The sequence below is a fragment of the Oncorhynchus masou genome, chromosome 6 (assembly GCF_036934945.1).
Source record: "Oncorhynchus masou masou isolate Uvic2021 chromosome 6, UVic_Omas_1.1, whole genome shotgun sequence".
In the NCBI taxonomy this organism is placed as follows: Eukaryota; Metazoa; Chordata; class Actinopteri; order Salmoniformes; family Salmonidae; genus Oncorhynchus; species Oncorhynchus masou.
The window spans coordinates 70,183,111-70,209,850 of NC_088217.1; the positions used below are offsets into that span (position 1 = coordinate 70,183,111).

General features: G+C 42.1%; 1 protein-coding gene across 1 annotated transcript; it reads left to right on the forward strand.

Annotated features, from left to right (window-relative positions):
- The first annotated feature begins 5,440 nt into the window (after positions 1–5,440).
- Positions 5,441–26,068, forward strand: LOC135542530 (pseudouridine-5'-phosphatase-like). Its single transcript, XM_064969560.1, has 4 exons — positions 5,441–5,596; positions 6,277–6,495; positions 8,159–8,388; positions 23,710–26,068. The coding sequence occupies exons 1-4, from the start codon at positions 5,530–5,532 to the stop codon at positions 23,884–23,886; spliced, it is 693 nt and encodes a 230-aa protein (XP_064825632.1). The 5' UTR covers positions 5,441–5,529; the 3' UTR covers positions 23,887–26,068.
- The last annotated feature ends 672 nt before the right edge of the window (positions 26,069–26,740 follow it).

Consider the following 26,740-nt stretch of genomic DNA (forward strand, 5'->3'; position numbering starts at 1 on the left):
TTCCCCCCCCCCTATTTTTTCCCTTGTTTTAGGAAAGAGAGGCCATGAGTAATGGCAAACCTTAAAGGCCCAGTGCAGTCAAAATGCAGTATCATTGCAAATTTTGTATCATATAGTACAACAATTGATCATTCAGATGTTAATTCCTGGTTTAAAATACAATCAAACATGACATTTTATCAGCAGATTTTGGAAGTACCCTTCCCGCTAAGACCACTCCCAGACAATCATAGTGACATTCTTACTTGAAAAATAGCTTTTAGCAACAAACAACAATGTTCATTTTTGACTGCTTTAAAAAATTTTTTTTTTTTACTTTTTACCCCAATTGATAGTTGCAGTCTTGTCCCATCGCTGCAACTCCCGTACAGACTCGGGAGAGTCTGGCCGAGAGCCATGTGTCCTCCGAAACACGACGCTGCCAAGCCACCCTGCTTCTTGACTCACTGCTCGCTTAACCCAGAAGCCAGCTGCACCAATGTGTCAGAGGAGACACCGTACAGCTGGCGCCAGGCTAGCCACAAGGAGTCACTAGAGCGCGATGGGACAAGGACATCCTGGCCAGCCAAGCCCTCACCCTAACCCGGACGCCGCTGGGCCAATTGTGCGGCGCCTCATGGGTCTTCCGGTCGCGGCTGGCTGCGACACAGTCTGGGATCAAACCCGGGTCTGTAGTAACGCCTCTAGCACTGCATTGCAGTACCTTAGTCCTCTGCGCCACTCGGGAGGCCTTCTTTTGACTACTTTAATGGAAAACTATTAAAGTAAGGTACTTAATTGTTACCCAGACGTGATTTGATATTGAGATAAAAAGATCTGCGTTGGGCCTTTAAAATGCAGGAAATTCATTTTCATTTATTTTTTTTATCAGGGGGAGGCCCCACACAACAGCATCAAAATTGGTCGCACCAATGTTCAAAAACCAACTACGCCCCTGGCCTGCAATGACATTTATTTTGGGTGAATGAAATAGGACAATAACTTTGGTATAGCTTATACTACAATAAGCTTGTTAAATAACAACAAATTTAGCAAAAATAAATGCAAATAAAATAAAGCAACATTTTATTGGTCATGTACACATGTTCCTAGCTCCACCAGTGCTGTAATATCTAACAATACAAAACAATACACCCATATCCCAAAAATATAAAGAAAGGAATGATGAAATATATAAAAATTAGAATGAATCCCGGAATATAAATATACACTCTATGTACAATATATGATGGTGTGTATAGATATTATTGACAGTATAAGAATAGAAAAAGTCCAGCAGTAGTTATATAGGATGAGCCTCGACTAGAATACAGTATATATATTTATAAAGTGTGTAAAAGTATATAAACATAATTAAAGTGTTCAATGACTATGTACATAGGGCAGCAGTCTCTAAGCTGCAGGGTAGAGTACTGGGTGCTAGCCGGCTAGTAACATGACCTGGATATAGAAGCTGTTTTTCAGTCTCGGTCCCAGCTTTATTGCACCTGTACTGTCTCCTACTTCTAGATGATAGCGGGGTGAACAGGCCATTGCTCGGGTGGCTGAGGTCCTTGATGATCTTCTTGGCCTTCTTGTGACAACTGGTGCTGTAGATGTCCTGGAGGACAGGCAGTGTGGCCCTGGTGATGCGTTGGTCTGAACGCACCACCCTCTGGAGAGCCCTGCAGTTATGGACGGTGCAGTTGCCATACCATGCGATGATACATCCCGACAGGATGCTCTCAATGGTGCATCTGAAGAAGTTTGTGAGGGTCTTAAAGGCCACGCCTAATTTCTTCAGCCTCCTGAGGTTGAAGAGGCGCTGTTGCTCCTTCTTCACTGTCTATGTGGATGGACCATTTCAGGTTGTTAGTGATGTGCATGCCAAGGAACTTGAAGCTTTTGACCCTCTCCACTGAAGCCGATTGAGGTGAATGGGGTCACGCTCCCTCTGCTGTCTCATCAAGTCCATAATCAGCTCCTTCTTTTATTTTCCTGGCACCACTCCAACAGAGCCCTCACCTCCTCCCTGTAGGCTGTCTCGTCATTGTTGGTAATCAAGGCCTACCACTCGCCTCCAAACTTGATGATTGAGTCGGAGACGTTCGTGGCCACGCAGTCATGGGTGAACAGGGAGTACAGGAGGGGGCTGAGCACGCACCCTTGTGGGGACCCAACGTAGCGGAGCTGTTGTTGCCTACCTTTACCACCCGGGGTTGGCCCGTCAGGTCTAATCAGGGTTTTCCCTCTGTATTAGAGTAAACTCCCTCTGAATTGTCTACCTCTACTATGGTTTCATGCCTGGCCATTGTTGAACACTTACTCATCAAGGATATGGCTGAGTTCGTGTTCGCAATAGGTCCTCTGCTTAGCTTTCCCCAGAGCAAACTCTATTGATCTTGGCTGCTGAATTTGCATTTCAGTTCACTTTTCCTCATTTAAAAGGGTGACTGCAAATATCTCGCAGAGGCCAAAAAATGACGGGGGAATTGCAGCGAAGGTTGATACCAATCAGTCGCCCAAAATTAATGAGCTTATCAGCATAATGTAAATAGTGCAGATGTTAATTGCTTTAGACCTTCCCCTTCTATGCAAGTGTCATGTTTGTATCTGCAAGGTAAAACAATGATTAGATAAATACAATTAACTTCAGTCTGAAATGTAGGCCTGTGAGAAAAAAGTGTCAATTTAGTTTTACTGGCCTATAACTGTATAGCATAAGGCTATAAAGAGTATCAAATGGTATGATTGCAATATATCAGTGGTGGGCCGTCAGGACCAGCAAGGCCTTCTCTGCTGGCCTAAAACATCATCAGAATATATATTTTTAAAAATATATTTTCCCACAAATATGTATTAAATTATTCCCCAGAGTAAGAGTTACACTCTTCATTTCATAGCGTTCCTCTTGGTTGCACTGCTTCCAGCCCCAGGTTGAGATTTGGAGGGCTGGTCTTTATGTTAGATATTTTATCCAATCATATTCAGCCATCATGTGTTGCCAGGGGTCTAAAATCTGCCCTCAGGCCTTCAGAATCAACAGTGCGGGCGCTTGTAGCTTAAAGTGAATGGAAATTCAAATTTAGTGTCAACCAATCAGCTTTAGAGTTGGCTATTGTACGCCTGCTGGCTGGCTCCAGTGTTACACAGGAGCCAGCTTGCAGGCGTAGTGCCTGCACGTCTTTTGATTGGATTACCAATATTGAGAGGCAGGTCCTATATGGGCAGGTTTCAGAACTAGGAAACTGAAATTGATCAACGCGTACTACTAAGCTGCTTTTTCAACCCACAATGGCGGAAGGAGAAGATATCGATTTGGTCTAGAATATAATTATAACGCCATTCTCAAGACAAACTTTTCAAGAAAAGTTAGACATTGTCAGGAGAGGTAGACGCCGACGCTACAAAGCCTGTCATAGGCGGGAAAGGGGTTTGTTCGCCACTTTCAATTATGGGCGCTATCAATGACTCACAGGCTCCGAGAAGCACTGAAAACTGTACTGCTGGGAATGCCTATTATTTGCAAGTGATCGATTTGGTGTTTGGAGCCACACTGGCTTTGCAAACCTGAGTTGTCTAACCAAGGCAGCAACGAGACACCAAAGTACGGCTGGGCACTTACAAACAATGGTGCTTTTGAAAACTTTTGGGGACACCCGAGTGGATCTACAGCTCAACGAACAAGCACGTAGGGCAACGAAGCTGCACAATGAAAAGGTATTGTACTCTTCCCCTGCAATTCTCAGAATAAAAATTTCAATTTCAAGGTGACGCAACGCCTGGTTATACTGCGTTTCTGTCTAAATGTATAGTGTCTAGAGCCATGGCATCATAATGATGGTAATAAGAGGTGGATTAATTTGGGTGGGACTGTGTAGGACTTCACTGAAGGCCCAGGCCCCAGAACCACGGCACTCTACTGCAATATATAGTAGGTAAATACATTATGGCAAAGATATGCATGTCAAGTTATGTAAATCAAATATTTAAAAAACCTTAAGGTGCCCCGACTTTTCTTCTTCCTTACAGTGCTCACTTTGTGAACGATTTGGTAGAAAGAGAATTGAGTGTTCGGTCTGAAGCAATTCACAAAAAGACACAAAGTTCTGAAACACAATTGGTAAAGAGAGCCAAACTCACTCTGAAGGACTCAAACAAAAAGTACGTCCCAAATAGGTATGGGCCAGGCCCTGGTCAAAAGTAGTGCACTATTACAGGGAATAGGGTGCTATTTGGAACCTACACTTTGTTTGAGTGTGGGCCTCAGCTCCTCCCAATTAGACCTGACTCCATAGCCTCATTAACTCGCCCAGGTTGGAGGACTCATTCCCCCGATGTCTCTTTCTCTCACCTTAACAAGACAAACATTGAGGATCCAATTATTCTGTAAAATGTGGTGCTAGAACACAGGTCCACAGGCTGTTAATTTAATCTGCAACAACGAATCCACCTGTATGGTGTGATATAGACTACCACCCTGGAATAAGGATCAATAAACCAACATAGTCCATTTTAATGACAAATAATTAGGCTAGAATCGGCCTAGACTAGAGTCAGGGTTAGGTGTTCAGCTAGCTTATATTTATTGATGGTTTGCTTTAGGGGTGGTGTGCTTTAGGATGGTCTCTGATAGTCTAATGGAGGCTAGGCCTTGTGATGATGAGCCAATGACGGCCAAAAAAGGTGCATAGTAATTTACCTTTAGTTAAAAATAAAAAAAATCTCAATATGAAAGTACAGTTTACAAAACTGTATCACAAGCGAGGATTATTAACGTGTAGACAGAGCGCTGGGACTGTACACATTGGCGGCGCCATCGTGGGTGATGAACGAGAGTTCATGGCCTCCCTGAGCCATCACCACATAATGCTCAATAATTTTTTTATTACACTATGCTAATTAATTCAGGAATTAAATTAAAATACAGCCAATATTTGATATTTTAAATGCTGCCCACAAATAAGTATTGACAAGTGAAAAGTAAGCCTACATTCAACAGTTTACATCAATGGTTTAGGTCCAACACTGCATTGTCTGTTTGAATCAACATTTAAGCACAATATTTTGTATGTGAAGTTATCTAAAAAATGAACAAATACATACATGCGTTTTAAATGTAGCAAATCACATTTAGATTAGGCCTACTACATTTCTGTAGATAAGTGGGATATTATGAGACTAATTCTTCTGAGTGAATGGGCAGAAGTGGGTTCTGAGCATTAAAACTACCTTGCCCATCAGCCGTTGCAAAATGTTGGCCGACTAAAGAATCACCATGTATTACCTTGCGACAGCATCATTTTCGTAAATCTAAATTGTAAGATTACTAAATTATTTTGATATTGTGTGATGTAAACAGGGTTATCTACGTTCTAGAAATGAATAAAATCATACATTTAGTTTGCTACTTGATAATTAACTTGGCACTGAGACTTTGGTATCAGTTGTCCAGCTTTCTACTAAATATAGCTAACGTTAGCCTGCTAGCTAGCTAGTGCTTCGATTTTAAGATTGGATTTTGTCGTTGTGTTGGCAGCTACTGTAATTATGTCTACACAATCGATTTTTAAACCGGTGACCCATGTTCTTTTCGACATGGATGGATTATTATTAGGTTATTAATATACACTTTCTATTTGCATTTGAAACGATGGCATTAGACATGCCGGAACAAATTGACACAAGGCCTAGCATTCAGTAACAGCTCATCATGTGTGTCAACCATGGTGAAGCAAAATTAACAGTACCGTTTGCTAGCTATCTGTAAAGGAATCTTTCTACAACCATAACATTCGCTAATCATTTCCATGTGCTGTCTTGCATAGTCTTCTGAATGTCGTGATTGAAAGCTAGAATCCTTAGTTAAAAGCCTCTGTTTCAGTAAAAAACTGAGGGGAATGCTAAATCTATCATTTTGATATCATGGATGGTCAGTCCTTGGAACCTCGTATTTCTATGAATTTGAGTGGATAAATGTAACCACTCAAATTCATAGAAATATAAGGTTCCAAGGACTGACCATCCATGATATCAAATTGATAGATTTAGCCATTTTTTGAAGCTATACAGTTTGTTTACATTTCTGTTCTTTACAAAACTTCTAGTAAACAAAGCGTATAATCTGGGTTCTGATGGGGTATGACAGTTGAACTAAGCTCATTATATTCAAGAATCAATGGGTATATATCATAAGTCCAAAACTTGATGTAGCAACTAAGGATTTTAGCTTTAAGTTAAACGTGTGGTGATAACATAGCTATCTAACTTTTATTTTGCTCTGTTTTGAACTTGCAGATACAGAGAGGCTGTACACGGTGTCATACCAGGAAGTATGTGACAGGTTTGGAAAGAAATACACCTGGGACGTGAAGTCTTCTGTGATGGGAAAGAAAGCTATGGAGGCTTCCACCATTATACGAGACTCCCTAGAACTACCAATGACACCAGAGGAACTTCTCAGTGAGACTAGAAAAATACAGGAGAAGATATTTCCTTCAGCTCAATTGATGCAAGGTAGCTAAGGTGTGTGTGTGTGTGTGTGTGTGTGTGTGTTACAGTTGTAGTGTGGTATAGTTACCATAACATGAACAAAATAGTTGGTTCTCACATATGAAATATGAGTCTCTGAGTTTGTTGACAAACGAACTGTAATCCCATGTTTTCATTACTGTGTGTGTGTCCTGTATACATAGGAAGACTCTACACTACAGACTGTCAATATTCAGAGTGCTAGTGCCCTCAAACTCAACTCTGGACCTTTGAAGCCAGTTCCACTGCATTATTTTAATTGTTCCCATCTAATCAGGAACAAATTTAGACCAGGGACACCAGGTGTGTGCAATTAATTATCAGTTAGCGTAGAAGACCAGCAGGGTCCAGACCTCATAGCGTAAGTTGAGTACCCCTGCAATAGGGCATGAGTTAGATGGAGTGTGATCCTGGATTTGAACTGGGCTCAATTTGTTTGGATTTGTTAGTATTTACTGTGTGTAGGACAAACCAATGATGTGTACTATACAGTACCAGTCAAACGTTTCTCATTCAAGGGTTTTTCTTTAATTTGTACTATTTTCTACATTGTAGAGTAATAGTTAAGACTCATCCCAAACCATCTCAATTGTGTTGAGGTCGGGTGATTGTGGAGGTCAGGTCATCTGATGCAGCACTCCAACACTCTCCATCTTTGTCAAATAGCCCTTACACAGCCTGGAGGTGTGTTAGGTCATTGTCCTGTTGAAAAACAAATGATAGTCCCACTAAGCCCAAACCAGATGGGATGGCATATCGGTGCAGAATGTTGTGGTGGCCCTGCTTGTTAAGTGTGCCTTGAATTCTAAATAAATCACAGACAGTGTCATCTGCAAAGCACCATCACACCTCCTCTTCCATGCTTTACAGTGGGAACCACCCATGCAGAGATCTGTTCACCTACTCTCTGTCTCAAAGACATGACGGTTGGAACCAAAAATCTCAAATTTGAGAACAGATTTCCACCGGTCTAATGTCCATTGCTTGTGTTTCTTGGCCCGAGAAAGTCTCTTCTTTTTATTGGTGTCCTTAACTGTAGTAGTGGTTTCTTTGCAGCCATTCGACCATGGAGGCCTGATTCACACAGTCTCCTCTGAACAGTTGATGTTGAAATGTGTCTCTTACTTGAACTCTGAATCATTTATTTGGGCTGCAATTTCTGAGGTACAGTTAACTCTAATGAACTTATCCACTGCAGCAGAGGTAACTCTGGGTCTTCCTTTCCTGTGGCGGTCCTCATGAGAGCCAGTTTCATCATAGCGCTTGATGGTTTTTATGACTGCACTTGACGAAACGTTCAAAGTTCTTGAAATATTCCGTATTGACTGACCTTCATGTATTAAAGTAATGATGGACTATCGTTTATCTTTGCTTATTTGAGCTGTTCTTGCCATGATATGGACTTATAAGGCTATCTAAATAAGGCTATCTTCTCTACCTTGTCACAACACAACTGATTGGCTCAACCACATTAAGAAGGAAATAAATTCCACAAATGAACTTTTAACAAGGCACATGTGATAATTGAATTGCATTCAAGGTGACTATCTCATGAAGCTGGTTGAGAGAATGCCAAGAGTGAAGAAACCCTTGAATGAGTAGGTGTATCCAAACTTTTGACTGGTACTGTTTGTCTGTGTGTAACCAGGAGTGGAGAATCTCGTCCACCATCTCCGTAAACACAATGTGCCCATCGCTGTAGCGACAAGCTCAGCAGGCCTGGCGTTTGAGATGAAGACCAGTCAGCACCAAGCCTTCTTTGACCTGTTCAGCCACATCGTCCTAGGGGATGATCCCGATGTGAAAAACAGCAAACCTCAGCCTGACTCCTTTTTGGTGTGTGCCAGCAGGTTCACTCCTCCTGCACCTCCGGCCACGGTAAGAGGGACAGGCGAGTGAGAGGGACAGTAGCCTACAGTGGGTAGTGGAGTAGACTATTGCCCTATTCTTGTTGCCTCATGAATAAATAAGCTAAGCATGAAATAACCAGCCACGATAAGAGGGACAGACCAGTGAACACGCTAAGATACTCTCATACACACCTAGTAAGGTTGGAGGGGGAAAGCAGCCCGAAGGTCACCAATTCTTACCAATCGTAGCTCAGATGCTATAAATGATACGAAGAGGGACAGGGTAGTGGACAGTGGGCTGGCACAACTTATAATGCTGAAAAAGAGCAACCCCTAAAAAGTTTTACACCAATTCAGTTGTTAAGACGTTTTTTTCCCGTTTGTTACTTAGTATATTCGTTCGTAGACTAATCATTGAGCAGGTAAACTTGAAATTGTTTTTATAGGAACCTGTGGAATTGCATTTATACCTCCATGAAAGTGGGTTAACTCTTAAGCCCATAACCAATTCTGTTGTTAGGAAAGTTACCAAGGCTAATGTCGTCCTGCCATGCTTCAATGCCCCAGCTTTCACCCGTTCCTAAGAAACGCCAAAGGAATTATTAGCAAGACACTGACTGACCAACTGACTGATCGACTGTAGCAGATCCAAACCAGGCTATCGAAAGTGTAGGCCTTATATATAGGACCCTGTGGACTTTCATTTATGTACACATCCAGAAAGCGAGGGAAATGATTAAGTCTATAACCGACTTCATACTCTCTCATTCATTTCCATTTTCAATGCCAATGTTTTTGCTTATTAAGGGTACCTGTAAGTAACAGGTCTGTGCTGTCAACACCAGCCATGAAAATCCCCACAACACATAGGAATCACACTGTGTACATTGCGAATGGCACCCTATTCTCTTTTATAGTGCACTCCATTAGACCAGGGCCCATAATGTTAGTGCACTATATAGGAAATAGGGTGCTGCTTGGGACGTTGCCACTACCATGTTTATCACCTTCCATGCCTGTTTTAGCAAACCCACCTATGAAATATGTCTACAATCATTAGGGTTAGAAGACTACATAAATATTCAGTTAGTTTTACAGAGCTATCAAATGGAAACCCCCCAAAAAGGAACCCAAAAAGAGAGGTTAATAGCTTTGGATTTGTTGTTTTCCTTTTTTGAGGTAAATGAATCTCCCGAAACAGGTGCAGGGCTGTAGATTTCTCTGCAAATGGGTCTGCAGCAGCAGCCTTCGTTAATTGTCGGCCTGTTTTTGAAAAATCTTGGCGGCTTCCAAATATCCCCAGTTAGGACTTGCGTTTTTCTTGATGAGATGGAACTGTGGGTGAGAGGGGAATCGGTTCAGTGTTTAGTGGAATAACGAATTATGATGCATCACTCCCTGGCTCCTCTCCTCTCTCCGTGACCGTTTTGCCTAAGCACAGAAAGAGAGAGAGAAGTAGGGAGGGAGGGGACAGATTGCGATTCAGGATTGCAAGGAGGAGACAGGAGAAATACAGAATGCAATAAAAAGAAAATGGGAGCGTGTATTTACATTGTGTTCGCAGCTTCTCTCCTACCCCCAGATTAGTGGAAGCAGGGATGAATTTACAATGAGTTTAATTAATTATAGTGAAGAATTTTACAGAAACTGCAGCGAAGACAGTTGTAGGTGATACATTTGAGTTGTATTTTTGTTGTTGTCCTTTCTTACCTCTAAAATGTAAGCAATATTTTAAGCTTTCACTACAACTGTACATATTCAATCATGCAGTGGAATTTCAAATCATTTTCTCAGGATGCATTTTTTTGTTCTGGTGCTTAAAATGTTGCTGTTTATATCAGTGTTATTGGGAGGGAGATTTCCTGGAATATAGGCATGAAGTGACGTGAGGCATTTTGAGGGCTCTGATGATGCTATGCAACACTGGAGGTAATACGCCTGGCAGACTGCTTAAAACCCTCTCACAAGTAAGTAATGTGCCCAGCCCAGTACTCTGTCTCTATGGTGACCAAAGGCAAGGAATTAGTCCTCCACCTCTTCCATTTTTCACTTTCTCCCCAGCGCTAAAAAATACTATGAGTGAGGGAGAAAGGGAGGGAGATAGAGAAAAGGTTTTTACTAAAGGTGTGCGCTCAGCCTACCAGCTAAGATTAATGAAACATGAAAATGAAACATGATAAAGCTCTAGTTCACGTCCACATAGGTTGCGTCCCAAACGGCTGTGGTCAAAAGTAGTGCACTTTGTAGGGAATAGGGTGCCATTTGGGACCAAGTCACAGAGAGGCTCACACAGAGGGTGTAAAGAGTCAGTACAGAGACAGTTTTGGCTCTGGAGCTTGGATCTGTAGCTAGCCTATATAATGATGCTACAGCAACAACACAACGCTGATTTAGGGACAGCCAGTCGCCTCGGCTACACCCCCGTATTTTATGGGCGTTTCAACTATCGGGACCCAGTGGGCCTCTACTGTGCAGATGCACCAACCACATAATAAATGGTAACTGCTGCTATAATCCCAAAATTGACACATTATTCATTATTTCTCGACCATATAGTCAACATCTTTCTTTTATTCTTCAATTTAGCTATCACAGTGATGCGTTTGTGGTGCCCAGTGTGTTTGGTGCTGCTGGATTGAAATGGTCAGGGACTAAAACAGGCTTGATCTATCTATCTGAATAGTTAAGGCCGTGCTATTCTACAGCCCTAATGATGTTCCTTATGAACAGACAGTCCCACGTGCTTTGACGGAGAAGGTACAGTAGGGCCTCCCCCCCCAAGAGTCCCCCCCCCCCCCCAAAAAAACGAGTGTTTTTTAATATCAGCTCTGTGGAATATTCAATATTTGAGCTTTGAAGTTCTCTGCAAAAATATTATGGACACGGTGGTCCTTTTAAATGGTCAGAAGGTCAGTCCTTAATACCAGTAGATGTAATATCGCTTGCCCTATACTCAGCAGTAATGTGCTTGTTTGGGTTTTCATATCTGGTGCTGCATTTTAGTGGCCTAAAATCCTATGAACTCCCATTCATTTCAGAGACACAATATATTTTATTTGTTCAAGTGCTTTATGAACACAGACTTCATGTTAGTGAAGCCTGTTGGGTCCTTTTCTGTCCACACCAAATCAGGAACGGGGAGAATACATTGTCAGCGAGTTTGTCTGAGTTTATGGGGAGCTTTAACAGTATTGATCTCTCCTTTTTATTCTGTTGGAAAGAAATGCCAACACTGGCATGGAGATGTAAGATTTACGGACAGACACTCGGTCAATGGGGATTTTTATAAGCTCCCAGGGAGTGTCACAGTCACAGCCGGTAGACAAGTTAAAGGCTATTTCCTGAAGGACTTGTCCACTGTAGTATCATGGTTTGTTAATAATTTTCTGATCTGGAGGGTAGTTGTGGAATGTGGTGCGGGAGAGAATTGACTTCACTCAATCATCAATAGGTATGTCTTTACCTTGACCTTCTATTTCCGCAATTTCTAGATAACGTGACCCTTACCTACGGTTATTTATGAAGTCTACCTGTTCCATAGCCTGTATGTATCCTAAGTCTTTCAAAACATAATCTCTCTCAACAGATTCAGGGCGCTCCGCAAGCACAGCGGCTGTTAGAAGAGACTATTCTAAACCTAGTCTTTGTCTGAGTAAAAGATGAAAACGTGTCCCCACTCAGACACCAAATGAAAGCTATTCTGCTCCTGTCTGCCATCTGGCCTAGAGTGACAAACGTCTCCATGTGATGTTCCTCGGGTTGACCAAACCACTCATTAGCCTTGTGAACGCAGCCCTCTGGAGGCCAATAGATTGCCCTTTTATGCATTTACACTGTGCCTTCCAGGTCTGCATCCCAAATGACACCCTATTCCCTTTATAGTGCAAACTTTTGAGTGCACCACAGAGCCATATGGACCCTGGTCAAAAGTCGGGCACTATAAAGGGAATAGAGTGCCATTTAGGACCTCCAGATTTTTAAATGATGGCCTGCATTTCCTGTTTCCTGTGTATAACAAAGTACCCCGTAACACAGATTAGGAAAACGTTCCTGCATATCCTGCAGTTAGCCTGCCCTGGGCTTAGAGATGGTTTAGAAGATGTAGCAGGCTATCTATCACTGTCTCTTCACTCACTCAACAAACCACGTTGCAGACCCGAATATACACACTCGCACAAATCCTTACTGTGTGATGTAGAGGTCGACCGATTAATCGGAATGGCCGATTTAATTAGGGACGATTTCAAGTTTTCATAACAATCGGAAATCGTTTTTTTTTGGGAGCCGATTTGCCTATTAAAAAAAAACAATTTTTTTGGGGGGGGATTTTATTTTTATACCTTTATTTAACTAGGCAAGTCAGTTAAGAACACATTCTTATTTTCAATAACGGCCTAGGAATGGTGGGTTAACTGCCTTGTTCAGGGGCAAAACAGATTTTCACCTTGTTAACTCGGGGGATCCAATCTTGCAACCTTACAGTTAACTAGTCCAACGCAATAACGACCTGCCTCTCTCTCGTTGCACTCCACAAGGAGACTGCCAGTTACGCGAATGCAGTAAGCCAAGGTAAGTTGCTAGCTAGCATTAAACTTATCTTATAAAAAACAATCAATCATAATCACTAGTTAACTACATATGGTTGATGATATTACTAGATATTATCTAGCGTGTCCTGCGTTGCATATAATCTGACTGAGCATACAAGTATCTAAGTATCTGACTGAGCGGTGGTAGGCAGAAGCAGGCGCGTAAACATTCATTCAAACTGCACTTTTGTGCGTTTTGCCAGCAGCTCTTCGTTGTGCGTCAAGCATTGCGCTGTTTATGACTTCAAGCCTATCAACTCCCGAGATGAGGCTGGTGTAACCACAGTGAAATGGCTAGCTAGTTAGCGCGCGCTAATAGCGTTTCAAACGTCACTCGCTCTGAGCCTTCTAGTAGTTGTTCCCCTTGCTCTGCATGGGTAACGCTGCTTCAATGGTGGCTATTGTCGTTGTGTTGCTGGTTCGCGCCCAGGGAGGAGCGAGGAGAGGGACGGAAGCTATACTGTTACACTGGCAATACTAAAGTGCCTCTAAGAACATCCTATAGTCAAAGATTAATGAAATACAACGGGTATAGAGGGAAATAGTCCTATAATTCCGACAATAACTACAAGCTAAAACTTCTTTCCTGGGAATATTGAAGACTCATGTTAAAAGGAACCACCAGCTTTCATATGTTCTAATGTTCTGAGCAAGGAACTGAAACGTTAGCTGTCTTACATAGCACATATTGCACTTTTACTTTCTTCTCCAACACTTTGTTTTTGCATTATTTAAACCAAATTGAACATATTTCATTATTTACTTGAGGCTAAATCGATATTATTGATGTATTATATTAAGTTAAAATAAGTGTTCATTCAGTATTGTTGTAATTGTCATTATTACAAATACATTTGTAAAAATCGTCTGGTTAATCGGTATCGGCTTTTTTGGTCCCCCAATAATCGGTATCGGTATCGGCGTTGAAAACTCATAATCGATCGACCTCTAGTGTGATGTGTTAGTTTCAAGTATTTTCTTGCCAAGGTACCATTCATCAAGTTTGAAAATGCATCACTCTGAGATGGACAGTTTGATGAATGAACACGCTGCACTACCTACCTTATTGCATTAAGCTCAGGCCAGAATGGCGTCGGAACAAAACGAGAAGCAGAATGATCGTTTTATTTACCCGACATAAACAAAACGTACACACTGCTCTGATTAAATATTGAAGGGAAAGCGACTGTACAAAACGCTGTTATTTTAGCGAATGTCTGTGTCATTGTGACAAGCCCCGTCTTAAAGCCGTGCAAAAGTTAAGACACACAGGCACTCTGGTGTTGACATAGTTGGTTTGCCTTGTCGTGTCAGACGTTGACAAAAGCGACAAGTAAAGTAATATGTTGGAGCAGAGGATGAGCCTCTTTGAGATCTAACACCTGAGGAAAAAGGAAAATGATTTGTTGAATGGATCACTGTCAAACAACGGTGTGTGTCAAAAGTCAATTCAAAATATGCTATTTAAAGCAAACAAAAAATCTCTCCTGATGTGTCCTTTCAGGAACATGAAAATGACACGATAAAATAGAAAATGACACAGTAAAGGGAGTATTTAGTATTAGTATTTATTGGGATCCATACAGGAAAAAAACACAACTAAAATACATAATATACATAATCTGCCTCTGTCTCACGCTTCAGGAGCAGGAGATGTCTCCTGCCCTATGAGCCATTCTGGCTCAGACAAGCCAAGGCTTGTGCAAGGCCACCCACCTACATTATTCAACACATAACACAGTGTAAATTTCAATACAAAATATATCAAAATGGCTCTCTTCACAGTCCCTTTTGTGCCGTAAGGTGTTCTTCTATCTGTTTTGTTTTTTTAAAATCTGTTTTTTATGGCTTTCTTGAGTTACCTGAGGTGGCAGGGAGTTCCATATAGTCATGGCTCTATTAATACTGTGCCTTTCCCAGCCTCTGTTTTGGACCTGGAGACCGAAGAGACTTCCTGGTTGCATGTCTCCTGTTGTACCGATTAGTGTCCGTACTGTGTGCCAACTGCTTGAACAGTCAGTTCAGTACCTTCAACACAACAATATCTCGCACAAAGACCGATAGTGAAGCAGTCAGTCTCTCCTCCACTTTGAACTAGGTTGAGACGGACATGCATGTTACTGACATTCACCATCGGTGTACATCTAAATGCAAAACGTGCTGCTCTGTTCTGGACCGACTGTAATTGACCTATGTCTCTCTTTGTCGCATATGACCCCACGACTGGGCAGTAGTCCAGGTGCGACAAAGGCCTGTAGGACCTGTCTGGTCGACTTAGATATCAAGAGAGCAGATCAACATCTTATCATGGACAGACCTCTTCCCATTTGAGTCACTATTGAGTCTATATGATTTGACCATGATGCCGTAGCTTGCTACCTTGGGTTACGGCCAGCAGTTTAGTCTCCTTAACCTCTAGCGTCGAGCAATCCCGTATCCGGGAGCGTAATCATAGCCTCAAGCTCATTAGCATAACGCAACATTAACTATTCATGAAAATCGCAAATGAAATTAAATAAATATATTGGCTCACAAGCTTAGCCTTTTGTTAACAACACTGTCATCTCAGATTTTCAAAATATGCTTTTCAACCATATTTACACAAGCATTTGTGTAAGAGTATTGATAGCTAGCATAGCATTAAGCCTAGCATTCAGCAGGCAACATTTTCACAAAAACAAGAAAAGCATTCAAATAAAATAATTTACCTTTGAAGAACTTTGGATGTTTTCAGTGAGGAGACTCTCAGTTAGATAGCAAATGTTCAGTTTTTCCAAAAATATTATTTGTGTAGGAGAAATCGCTCCGTTTTGTTCATCACGTTTGGCTAAGAAACCCCCCCGAAAATTCAGTCATTACAACGCCAAACATTTTTCCAAATTAACTCCATAATATCGACAGAAACATGGCAAACGTTGTTTAGAATCAATCCTCAAGGTGTTTTTCACATATCTATTCGATGATAAATCATTCGTGGCAGTTGCCTTTCTCCTCTGAACCAAATGAAAAGTGGACGCAGCTGGAGATTGCGCAATAATTTCGACGGAGGACACCAAGCGGACACCTGGTAAATGTAGTCTCTTATGGTCAATCTTCCAATGATATGCCTACAAATACATCACAATGCTGCAGACACCTTGGGGAAACGACAGAAAGTGTAGGCTCATTCCTGGCGCATTCACAGCCATATAAGGAGACATTGGAACACAGCGCATTCAAAATCTGGGGCATTTCCTGTATGAAATTTCATCTTGGTTTCGCCTGTAGCATTAGTTCTGTGGCACTCACAGATAATATCTTTGCAGTTTTGGAAACGTCAGAGTGTTTTCTTTCCAAAGCTGTCAATTATGTGCATAGTCGAGCATCTTTTCATGACAAAATATCTTGTTTAAAACGGGAACGTTTTTTTTATCCAAAAATTAAAAGAGCGCCGCCTATATCGAAGAAGTTAAGTTGCTTAATCGCCACGTTATTCAATAATAGTTCTGGAGGGGCTTTAGGGTTGAGTGAGTGATTTGTCTCATAAACGTTGCTTTTCTATATATTTTTATATTTAGCACCAGCCTATTGCTAGATGCCCATTCTAAAACTGACTGGAGCTCGATGTTAAGGGTGTCAATCACTTATTTTATTGTCGTAGCCGACATACACTGAGTGTACAAAACATTAGGAACACCTACTCTTTCCATGACACAGACTGACCAAGTGAATCCAGGTGAAAGCTATGATCCCTTATTGATGTCACTTGTTAACCTCTTACATCTATGGGGGCGCTATTTCATTTTTGGATGAAAAACGTTCCCGTTTTAAACAAGATATTTTGTCACAAAAAGATGCTCGACTATGCATATAATTGATAGCTTTCGAAAGAAAACACTCTGACGTGTCCAGAACTACCAAGATATTCTCTGTGCGTGCCCTAAAACGTGAGCTTCAGGCAAAACCAAGATGAGATGGCATCCAGGAAATGAGCAGGATTTTTGAGGCTCTGTTTTCCATTGTCTCCTTATATGGCTGTGAATGCGAGAGGAATGAGCCTGCCCTTTCTGTCGTTTCCCCAAGGTGTCTGCAGCATTGTGACGTATTTGTAGGCAGATCATTGGAAGATTGACCATAAGAGACCACATTTACCAGGTGTCCGCCCGGTGTCCTGCGCCGAAATTGGTGCGCAAAATTCACCTGCCAGTATTTTTCCATGGGATACAGAGAGGAAAGCAAGCTTCCACGAACTGCATATCAATGAAGAGATATGTGGAAAAAACACCTTGAGGATTGATTCCAAACAACGTTTGCCATGTTTCGGTCGATATTATGTAATTAATCCGGAAAAAGTTTTACGTTGTAGGTGACTGAATTTTCGGTTCGTTTCGGTAGCCAGACGCAATGTAGAAAACGGAACGATTTCTCCTACACACAGACGCTTTCAGGAAAAACTGCACATTTGGTATGTAACTGAGAGTCCTCATTGAAAACATCAGAAGCTCTTCAAAGGTAAATGATTTTATTTATTTGGTTATCTGGTTTTTGTGAAAATGTTGCGTGCTAAATGCTACTCAAAATGCTATGCTAGCTTTGCATACTCTTACACAAATTAGTCAATTTCTATGGTTCAAAAGCATATTTTGAAAATCTGAGATGACAGTGTTGTTAAGAAAAGGCTAAGCTTGAGAGCAGACGCATTATTTTCATTTTATTTGCGATTTTCAGAAATCGTTAACGTTGCGTTATGCTAATGAGCCTGAGGCTTTAGTCACAAACCCGGATCCGGTATGGGGAGTTTCAAGAAGTTAAATCAACTACAAGCAGTGTAGATGAAGGGGAGGAGACGGGCTAAAGAAGGATTTTTAAGCCTTGAGACAATTGAGACATGGATTGTGTGTGCTCCATTCAGAGGGTGAATAGGCAAGACATAATATTTAAGTGCTTTTGAATGGGGTATGGTAGTAGGTGCCAGGCACAACGGTTTGCATGTGTCAAGAACTGCAACGCTGCTGGGTTTTTCCACACTCAACATTTTCCCATGTGTGTCAAGAATTGTCCACGACCCAAAGGACATTGGAGTCATGGGCCAGCATCCTTGTGGAACACTTTTGACACCTTGTAGAGTCCATGCCCTAACGAATTGAGGCTGTTCTGAGGGCAAAAGGGGGTGTGCAACTCAATATTAGGAAGATTTTAATAATGTTTTGCACACTCAATGTATATTCTGTGGAAGGTCTATAATAGAAACAGAAAACAATGTCCCAAGACGGCTGCCCTGCGGTACACTGCACTCAACCAAATTTGCATTAGAGAGGTTTCGATAAAATAAAATACTGCGTTTTATTTGATGGGTAACTCTATCCATGATTGAGAGGATGCCTAACACTTACAGTTGAAGTCAGAAATGTACATACACTTAGGTTGGAGTCATTAAAACTATTTTTTTCAACCACTCCACAAATTTCTTGTTAACAACTATAGTTTTGGAAAGTCGGTTAGGACATCTACTTTGTGCATGACACAAGTCATTTTTCCAATATTTGTTTACAAACAGATTATTTCACTTATAATTGACTGTATCACAATTCCAGTTGGTCAGAGGTTTACATACACTAAGTTGAATGTGCCTTTAAACAGCTTGCAAAATTCAAGAAAATGGTGACATGGCTTTAGAAGCTTCTTATAGGCTAATTGACATCATTTGAGTCAATAGGAGGTTTACCTGTGGATGTATTTCAAGGCCTACCTTCAACCTCTTTGCTTGACATCATGGAAAAATCAAAAGAAATCAGCCAAGATCTCAGAAAAAAGATTGTAGACCTCCACAAGTCTGGTTCATCCTTGGGAGCAGTTTCCAAATGCCTGAAGGTACCACATTCATCTGTACAAGTATTAACACCATGGGACCACACAGCCCTCATACCGCTCAAGAAGGAGACGCGTTCTGTCTCCTAAAGATGAGCGTACTTTGGTGCGAAAAGTGCAAATCAATCCCAGATCTTCAGCAATGGACCTTGTGAGGATTCTGGAGGAAACAGGTACAAACGTATCTATATCCACAGTAAATCGAGTCCTATATCGACATAACCTGAATGGCCGCACAGCAAGGAAGAAGCCACTGCTCCAAACCCGCCATAAAAAAGCCAGACTACGGTTTGCAACTGCACATGGGGACAAAGATTGTACTTTTTAGAGAAATGTCCTCTGGTCTGATGAAACAAAAATAGAACTTTTTGGCCATAATGACCATCGTTATGTTTGGAGGATAAATGGGGAGGATTGCAAGCCGAAGAACACCATCCCAACCGTGAAGCACGGGGGTGGCAGCATCATGTTGTGGGGTGCTTTGCGGCAGGAGGGACTGGTGCACTTCACAAAATAGATGACATCATAAGGGAGGAAAATTATGTGGATAATTTGAAGCAACATCTCAAGACATCAGTTAGGAAGTTAACGCATGGTCGCAAATGGGTCTTCCAAATGGACAATGACCCCAAGCATACTTCCAAAGTTGTGGAAAATGGCTTTAGGACAACAAGGTCAAGGTATCAGAGTGGCCATCACAAAGCCCTGACCTCAATCCTATAGAAAATTTGTGGGCAGAACTGAAAGTGTGTGCGAGCAAGGAGGCCTTACAAACCTGACTCAGTTACACCAGCTCTGTCAGGAGGAATGGGCCAAAATTCACCCAACTTATTGTGGGAAGCTTGTGGAAGGCTTCCTGAAACATTTGAAGTTAAACAATTTATAGACACTGCTACCAAATACTAATTGAGTGTATGTAAACTTCTGACCCACTGGGAACGTGATGAAAGAAATACCAACTACTATTATTCTGACATTTCATATCCTTCAAATAAAGTGACCAACTGACCTAAGACACAGAATTTTTACTAGGATTAATTTTCAGGAATTGTGAAATCCAAGTTCAAATGTATTTGGCTAAGGTGTATGTAAACTTCCGACTTCAATGATTGTCTATCAAAACACATCCCACAATCTTCTTACTGTCATTTTTTTAAAGCCAATCATCAGTCATTTGTGTCAGTGCCGAGCATGTTAAGTGCCCTTTCCTATGTGAATGCTGAAAGTCTGTTGTTAATTTGTTTTCTGTAAAATAACTTTTGAGCCCCACTGTACCTTCCTCTCCTCATTCATCTGCGTGTAGATTTGGTAGACCCAGCTTTATTTCCCTGGTCCATGTGTAGGTTGAGTAGAAGGTTATCGGGTCCATGTGTAGGTTGAGTGCGTATGGTGACTGTGACCTACGGTTCTCTGCTTCTCCATCTGGGCAAAATGTCTCATCTAATGAGTATTCCCCCAAGGACTGACCATGCTGCCAGGTCAAGTCTGTGTGTCAGATCCAGACCCTGGTCTCTGTTTACAGTAGCATAAGCCTACTGTCTAGCAGCAAACCTACGCACTCGTCTACCATAACATAGAGGCCATATGATTCAATAACATAACACACAGTACATATGATTCCATCATATAACATACACTATGTGATCAAAAGTATGTGGACACCTACTCGTCGAACATCTCATTCCAAAATCATGGGCATTAATATGGAGTTGGTTCCCTCCTTTGCCGCTATAACAGCCTCCACTCTTCTGGGAAGACTTTCCACTAGATGTTGGAACGTTGCTGCGGGAACTTGCTTCCATCCAGCCAGGTCGGCACTGATTTTGACTATTAGGCCTGGCTCGCAGTCGGTGTTCCATTTCATCCCAAAGTTGTTTGATGGGGTTGAGGTCAGGGCTCTGTTAAGGCTGGTCAAGTTCTTCCACACCGATCTTGACAAACCATTTCTGTATGGACCTTTCTTTGCATGGGGGCATTTTCATGCTGACACAGGAAAGGGCCTTCCCCAAACTGTTGTCACAAAGTAGGAAGCACAGAATCATCTAAAATGTAATTGTATGTAGCCTTAGGATTTCCCTTCACTGGAACAAAGGGGCCGAGCCCGAACCATGGAAAGCCCCATACCATTTATTCTTCTTCCACCAAATTTTACAGTTGGTAATATGCATTCTAGCAGGTAGCGTTCTCCTGGCATCCACCAAACCCAGATTCATCCGTCACGCCAGAGTATACGTCTCCCTTGCTCGAGTCCAATGACGCCGGGCTTTACACCATTCCAGTCAATGCTTGGCATTAAGCATGGTGATCTTCGGCTTGTGTGTGGTTGCTCGGCCATGGAAACCCATTTCATGATGCTCCCGACAAACAGTTATTGTGCTGAAGTTGCTTTCCAGATGCAGTTTAGATCTTGGTAGTGAGTGAGGACAGACCATTTTTTTGCACTCGGTGGTCCTGTTCTGTGAGCTTGTGTGGCCTACCACTTCGCGGCTGAGCCGTTGTTCCTCCTAGATGTTTCCACTTCACAATAACAGCACTTACAGTTGACCAGAACAGCTCTAGCAGGCGCATAATTTGACGAACAGACTTTTTGAAAAGGTGACATCCTGTATCGGTGCCACGTTGAAAGTCACTGAGCTCTTCAATGTTTGTATATAGAGATTGCATGGCTGTGTGCTCAATTTTATACACCTGTCAGCAACAGGTGTGGGTGAAATAGCCAAATCCTGTCCACATACTTTTGTATATATAGTTATTCGGATTTAAATCACATAGCATACATGTGACTCAGTCACATGACATGCTTCCATATGATTAAAACTCATAACTGTCCATAGGATTCAATCCCATTCTCTCTGAGGGAAACTTTTCTCTCCTTGTCTTAAGTGTCCCGTGATAGTCCTGTAAACAACTAAACGTCCTGGTCCGTTCTGCTGAAATAGCTGCTGCTGGCTGCCAAGCAGGCCCTGGATCTGCTCCATAACAACACTATGCTATGTTCTGTCATCTCCCCTTAATACACCGTTGTAAAGGGAGTGTGTGTGACGTGCTGCTGAGCCGGCTAATCACAGTAGTCTTGGCACCAGCCACTGTAGTCTGCTGTGCGTCCCAAATGGCATCCTGTTCCCTACGTAGTGCACTACTTTTGAGAAGAGCCTGGTCAAAAGCAGTGCACTATGTAGGGAATAGGGTGTCATTTGGGAGGTATCCACACACACACACACACACACTGAGTCTCCCACTCTTCTTGTGTTGCGGCAGTGACTGCCTTGGGTACACTGTGAATACAGATTCAATTGGTTCTGATGAATGTTGCATGTGTTTGGGTGTATGCCGCGGGACTGGTTGTTAATCTTCCATGGGGCTGGCTGTTGGAGGCCTGCATGGCGAACGACTTTGGGTTCTCTGTCTGTTCTCCGTTCACTCTTCCCAATGCATGGTATAGCAGGCCGGTAGTTGAACAATAAAATATGGAATTTTTTGAAGCAAACTTCCATTGTCCTAACAATGAGTAGGAGAAAAGACCCTTGACCCCTTATAAAGCAAATCACCACCCCAGTCTCTCTTTGCTGCAGTGACTTGTAGCCTGGTCACATATCTGCTTGTGCCCTTGCAAACTCCATTGCTCATTGTCAAGCCAAACATGTTTGGCATGACAATGAGTGACAAGGAGTTGGCATGATAGCCTGAGTGCCAGTCAGTTTGTGCTATGTGCCTTCCTCTTGAGCTAACATGGAGCTGCAGTGCATTTGAGTCCTGTTTCCCTCTCGTCCATTACAATGCAGCCATTGAACACGGATTAAATGTTCATTTTCCAGGCTCATTGCCTAAATCAGAGTCTTTATTGCCCCTTGATTGGAAGCAACTATCTAGCTAGGGCCTCTCGGTAGCCTTGCCGCTCTGTGTTTCCATACTTATTGTCCCTCTCCTAGGCTACTTCTAGGTTGTGACATCACAAGAGTCAATTAGTCAAATCTTCTAGAGACCTCGAGTCGGCTTCTATTGTTCCATCTGGGAACCTTTTATTAGGTTATTTTAGTTCCATTTGAGAATTAGAGAAGAGACTGACTGGTAGTTGTGCTTTAGGGCATTTCCGAAGCTGCTAGGTCAATCTGGTAAAATTCAATTACATTGTCTGTCACCATTAGTGTGTGAGGTAAGTCAAAGGCAAGTTGGAGGGAAATCATGTAGAAGGAAGAACATTGCAGCAAATAGTGTAATTTTGTGATTATTTTTGTGCACTCATTCAAATTATAGGGATTGATTGAACCTTGAATTAGGTAGAGTGGTGGGAGACGTCTTTGGAGGGCTGTTTTGTTTGAAAAGCTAGGAAGCGTAGCTATTGAGGTTCAAATGCACAGGATGTCGGAAGTTCCCAATGAATAAAAGGAAAGCTCTTGTCACTTAGTTCTTTGTCCATTCTTCTCCACACTGCTTCCATATTGGCTTCTCATTTGTATGCTGCCTCTATTCATGCAGCTGTGACGCAAAGGTAAGAGTCAGAAGCATACTGTGGGTCACCTCACCTCAACACGAGTTCTTCAGTGTGACTGCCTTCCTCTACTCTGTTTTCTCCACCAGACACTGAGTTGCAGTTCATAGACATAGGCTTCTCAGTCCAAGGTTTTGTGCATTGTGCTGTGCCAATAGACTGGACTGTTTTATGTTGTGGTTGCATAATGAGGCATCATAAACCTTGTCATACTTCCTCTATTTTTCTGGTATTTTGCCTTCAACCTCCTGTAGTGGAAACACTATGTTATAATACGTAATTGACTGTATAGTAGAATTACATGAACCATTGTTCACTTCATTATGCTCCCATGTGAATTTATAAATCCTATTGTCTCCTTTCACTTTTTATTTAGAACTGTATGACAGCCAGTGCCTGCTTGTCTTGTTTCCTCTCTCAACAGTGCCTGGTGTTTGAGGATGCTCCTATGGGTGTTAAGGCCGGCCTGGCGGCTGGGATGCAGGTGGTCATGATCCCTGATGACAAACTGGACCGAGGCCTTACCCAGGAGGCCACACTGGTCCTGAGGAACATGGAGGACTTCAAACCAGAGATGTTCGGCCTGCCGGCCTATGACTGAGCTCCATCTCCGCTTCCTGCTCAGGGCTGAGAACCTCCAATTCACCCCTGCTTTTTACCCTCCATCTTCACCATTTAGCCTGAACAAAGCAATGTAATGATGCTAATCACAACGATCACAATGCTGATCCAAATTATGCAATGCCTGGGATTTTGATTGTTACTTGGAACTGTGATCAAATTGTTGTTAGTCGAATATTAATATTTTTGCTTTGGCCAAATAATGAGAACGGCTGAGAATAATGGTGGAATTGTCAACATAATGAGAGGTCATTTTTTTTGTCTGAACCTTTTACACAGGTTGGTATTGTAGGCAACTCGCTGCCGATCAGTTTAAAGGCTTTTATTGTGATTTGGGGTGCATCCTAAATGGCACCCTGTTCCCTACATAGTGCACTACCTTTGACCAGAGTCCAACACAGTCATTCTAGGTAAAGATGTATCCGTCTCTTGAGTTAATGTCCTTGAACAGATTTCATAACCAACTGCAGTTTAAGCTGTTCGATTCTCCCTCTTTTCCCTGCTTCATACCATTTGCCACTCTTCTTTGAGCGGGGCCTATTGAAATGCCAAAGACACTTTTCCCAGCTTGGATGTGTAATCCAATAAAGATGGTGAGAGAAATCTTCAGCTCTTTCATCTTCACTCATGTTTGCCTCAGCAGTGCTGCTGGAATTCACATGTTCTCTCTTCCCTGAGAAAACCCCTGAAACGACTGAACACAGGAGTAGAGTTTCTGAGAGCTAATGCAGAGCCCTGTTCCCCCACCTCCCTCAGGCTGTTGAAATAGGATTTCACTGCTGTAGTATCCTTCCATCCACTATACGTCTTCCCCCTCCCGGCCTCCATGCATCCCTGGCCTTTCATCCTCAACTTGGGCTAATCTCTGAGGCTTTTCCTCCTCTCCTCCTCATCACTCAGCCGTTTTACAAGTCATTTAGCCCCTCATGCCCTGAAGTGTGTGTGTGTGTGTGTGTGTGAATATCAAAACATTAGGGCCATGACAGACAGACCAGGTGAATGCTATGATCCCTTATTGATGTCACTTGTTAAATCCACTTAAAATCAGTGTAGCTAAAGGGGAGGAGACAAATTGAGACTGTTCTAAGGGCACAATGGGGTGCAACTCAATATTAAGAAGGTGTTCCCGATGTTTTGTACACTCAGTGTATATGCATGTGTGTGTCTGTACATTATGCATGTATGGTTGTGTATTTATGCAATAAGTGTGATGGTGTTGGAACATTAGGTCTGGAAAATGTAGTGAGATCAGGGTATGAATGGTTCATAATGACCAATGCCATTTGCCACAGTCGAAAGGAGTTATATTTTGCTATTTTAAAATGCATTTTCTTTGTATCAAATAAGTGACGACAGAGACATTTATTGTGGTAAATGGTAGAAGTAGCTCAGTGCAGATACAGTATTCACCAGTATTGTTGTAAAATGCACATGGAGTTACCAAGTGGGCATTCAACATGCATTTTCTACTGCGTTTCTGTAAAAATACACTGAATAGTCCATCTCAACATATTGCAGTTGCTATTCACAAAGCATATTGTCCTTTTTGTTGGGACATAATAGCTTTTTCTCTTCTCTTCTGCTAGCATTCATCCTCCCCCTCAAGGTCTATGACTATAGTGAGCAGACAGAGGTACTTGGTCCGCCCAGGAGCAGCCTATTGGCTACGACTCTCATCTGGGCAACCAATCACCATCAGTTTAGCCTGATGATCCAGCCACTACCTGCATAGGAAAAGCACTCTGCAATAACTGATATCAGAGCTTACTATTCCACCTGTAATGCTAGTCCACCTGACTGTTTGTGACTAGAAGGGCCCCAGTGGCTCCTCTCTCTCCTAGGAAATTAGCAGTCTCTTCATCTACTGCCAATAACTATTATTTTATCCCTCCCTACTGACCTGAAACAGAGAGGAGAGCAAGTGAGGGAGGGAGAGAGGCTAGCTAACATGTTTCTTAGGCCCGTCTTCACATCATGCCGGGGAGGGCAGAAGAGGGACGGTGGACCCCCATTCATTTTCATCGTCAGTTGGTTTTCTATACAGGATTTTATCAGCACTCAGACCAGTGTCACTGAACAGGGGATGTTTGAAAAACAGACATTGTATTGAATGACCTCATTTTAGAATGTTATAATAAAGCTTTTCTTTTGTTTTCATCCTCTTACTGGCTGACAAGCCCACTGGTTGAAGCTCAATGAGAAAGCTCCTCTGATAACGGCAGACAGTCCTTGTACATTTTCACTGTCATTCGGACTTCACTGTGGTGCATTATCAAGACATATACAGTATATGGTGGCTTTCATTAAAAAAGCAGAAAGCAGTTAATGTCTTTCCTTCAGGGATGTAGACTCATCTTTAATGTGATAAAACACCTGAGAAAATGAAAGCAATGGATTAAATAGACACAGAGACTTGTGCATTATTGCATTGGGATATATGAGTTTTCTCTAGACGTATGACTCATATAAGTCATTGGTTTCAGTTATTAATAGCAGCAAGGACCAACAAACTGTTTAGGGTAAACATTTGGGTGCCCATATTCACAAAGTCCATCAGAGTAGGAGTACTGATCTAGGATCAGCTTCCCCCTCTTATTTGTTATGATCTATAAGGCAGAACTGATTCCTTCTCTGAGACTTTGTGATTATGGGCCTTGGTCCTCAAGATTTTTCTTATCCGAAAGTTCCAAGTTTGTATGGAACAACATAGAAAACCATTAGTATGCAAAGAGCAGTTCAGCGGTTGGGGAAGCCATGTGCCAAGTCATGAGGCTTACTTTGGAAATTAAAAGAGTTTATCGAAGTAGCATTCCGTGATAGTGATAATAAAGAAC

What these genes read in the sequence shown, in the direction of transcription:
- LOC135542530 (XM_064969560.1), top strand. Translation starts at nt 5,530, where the DNA reads ATGTCTACACAATCGATTTTTAAACCGGTGACCCATGTTCTTTTCGAC. An exon ending in CATGGATGGATTATTATTAG is followed by an intron (nt 5,597 to 6,276) that starts GTTATTAATATA and finishes TTGAACTTGCAG; the next exon opens with ATACAGAGAGGCTGTACACG. An exon ending in TTCAGCTCAATTGATGCAAG is followed by an intron (nt 6,496 to 8,158) that starts GTAGCTAAGGTG and finishes GTGTGTAACCAG; the next exon opens with GAGTGGAGAATCTCGTCCAC.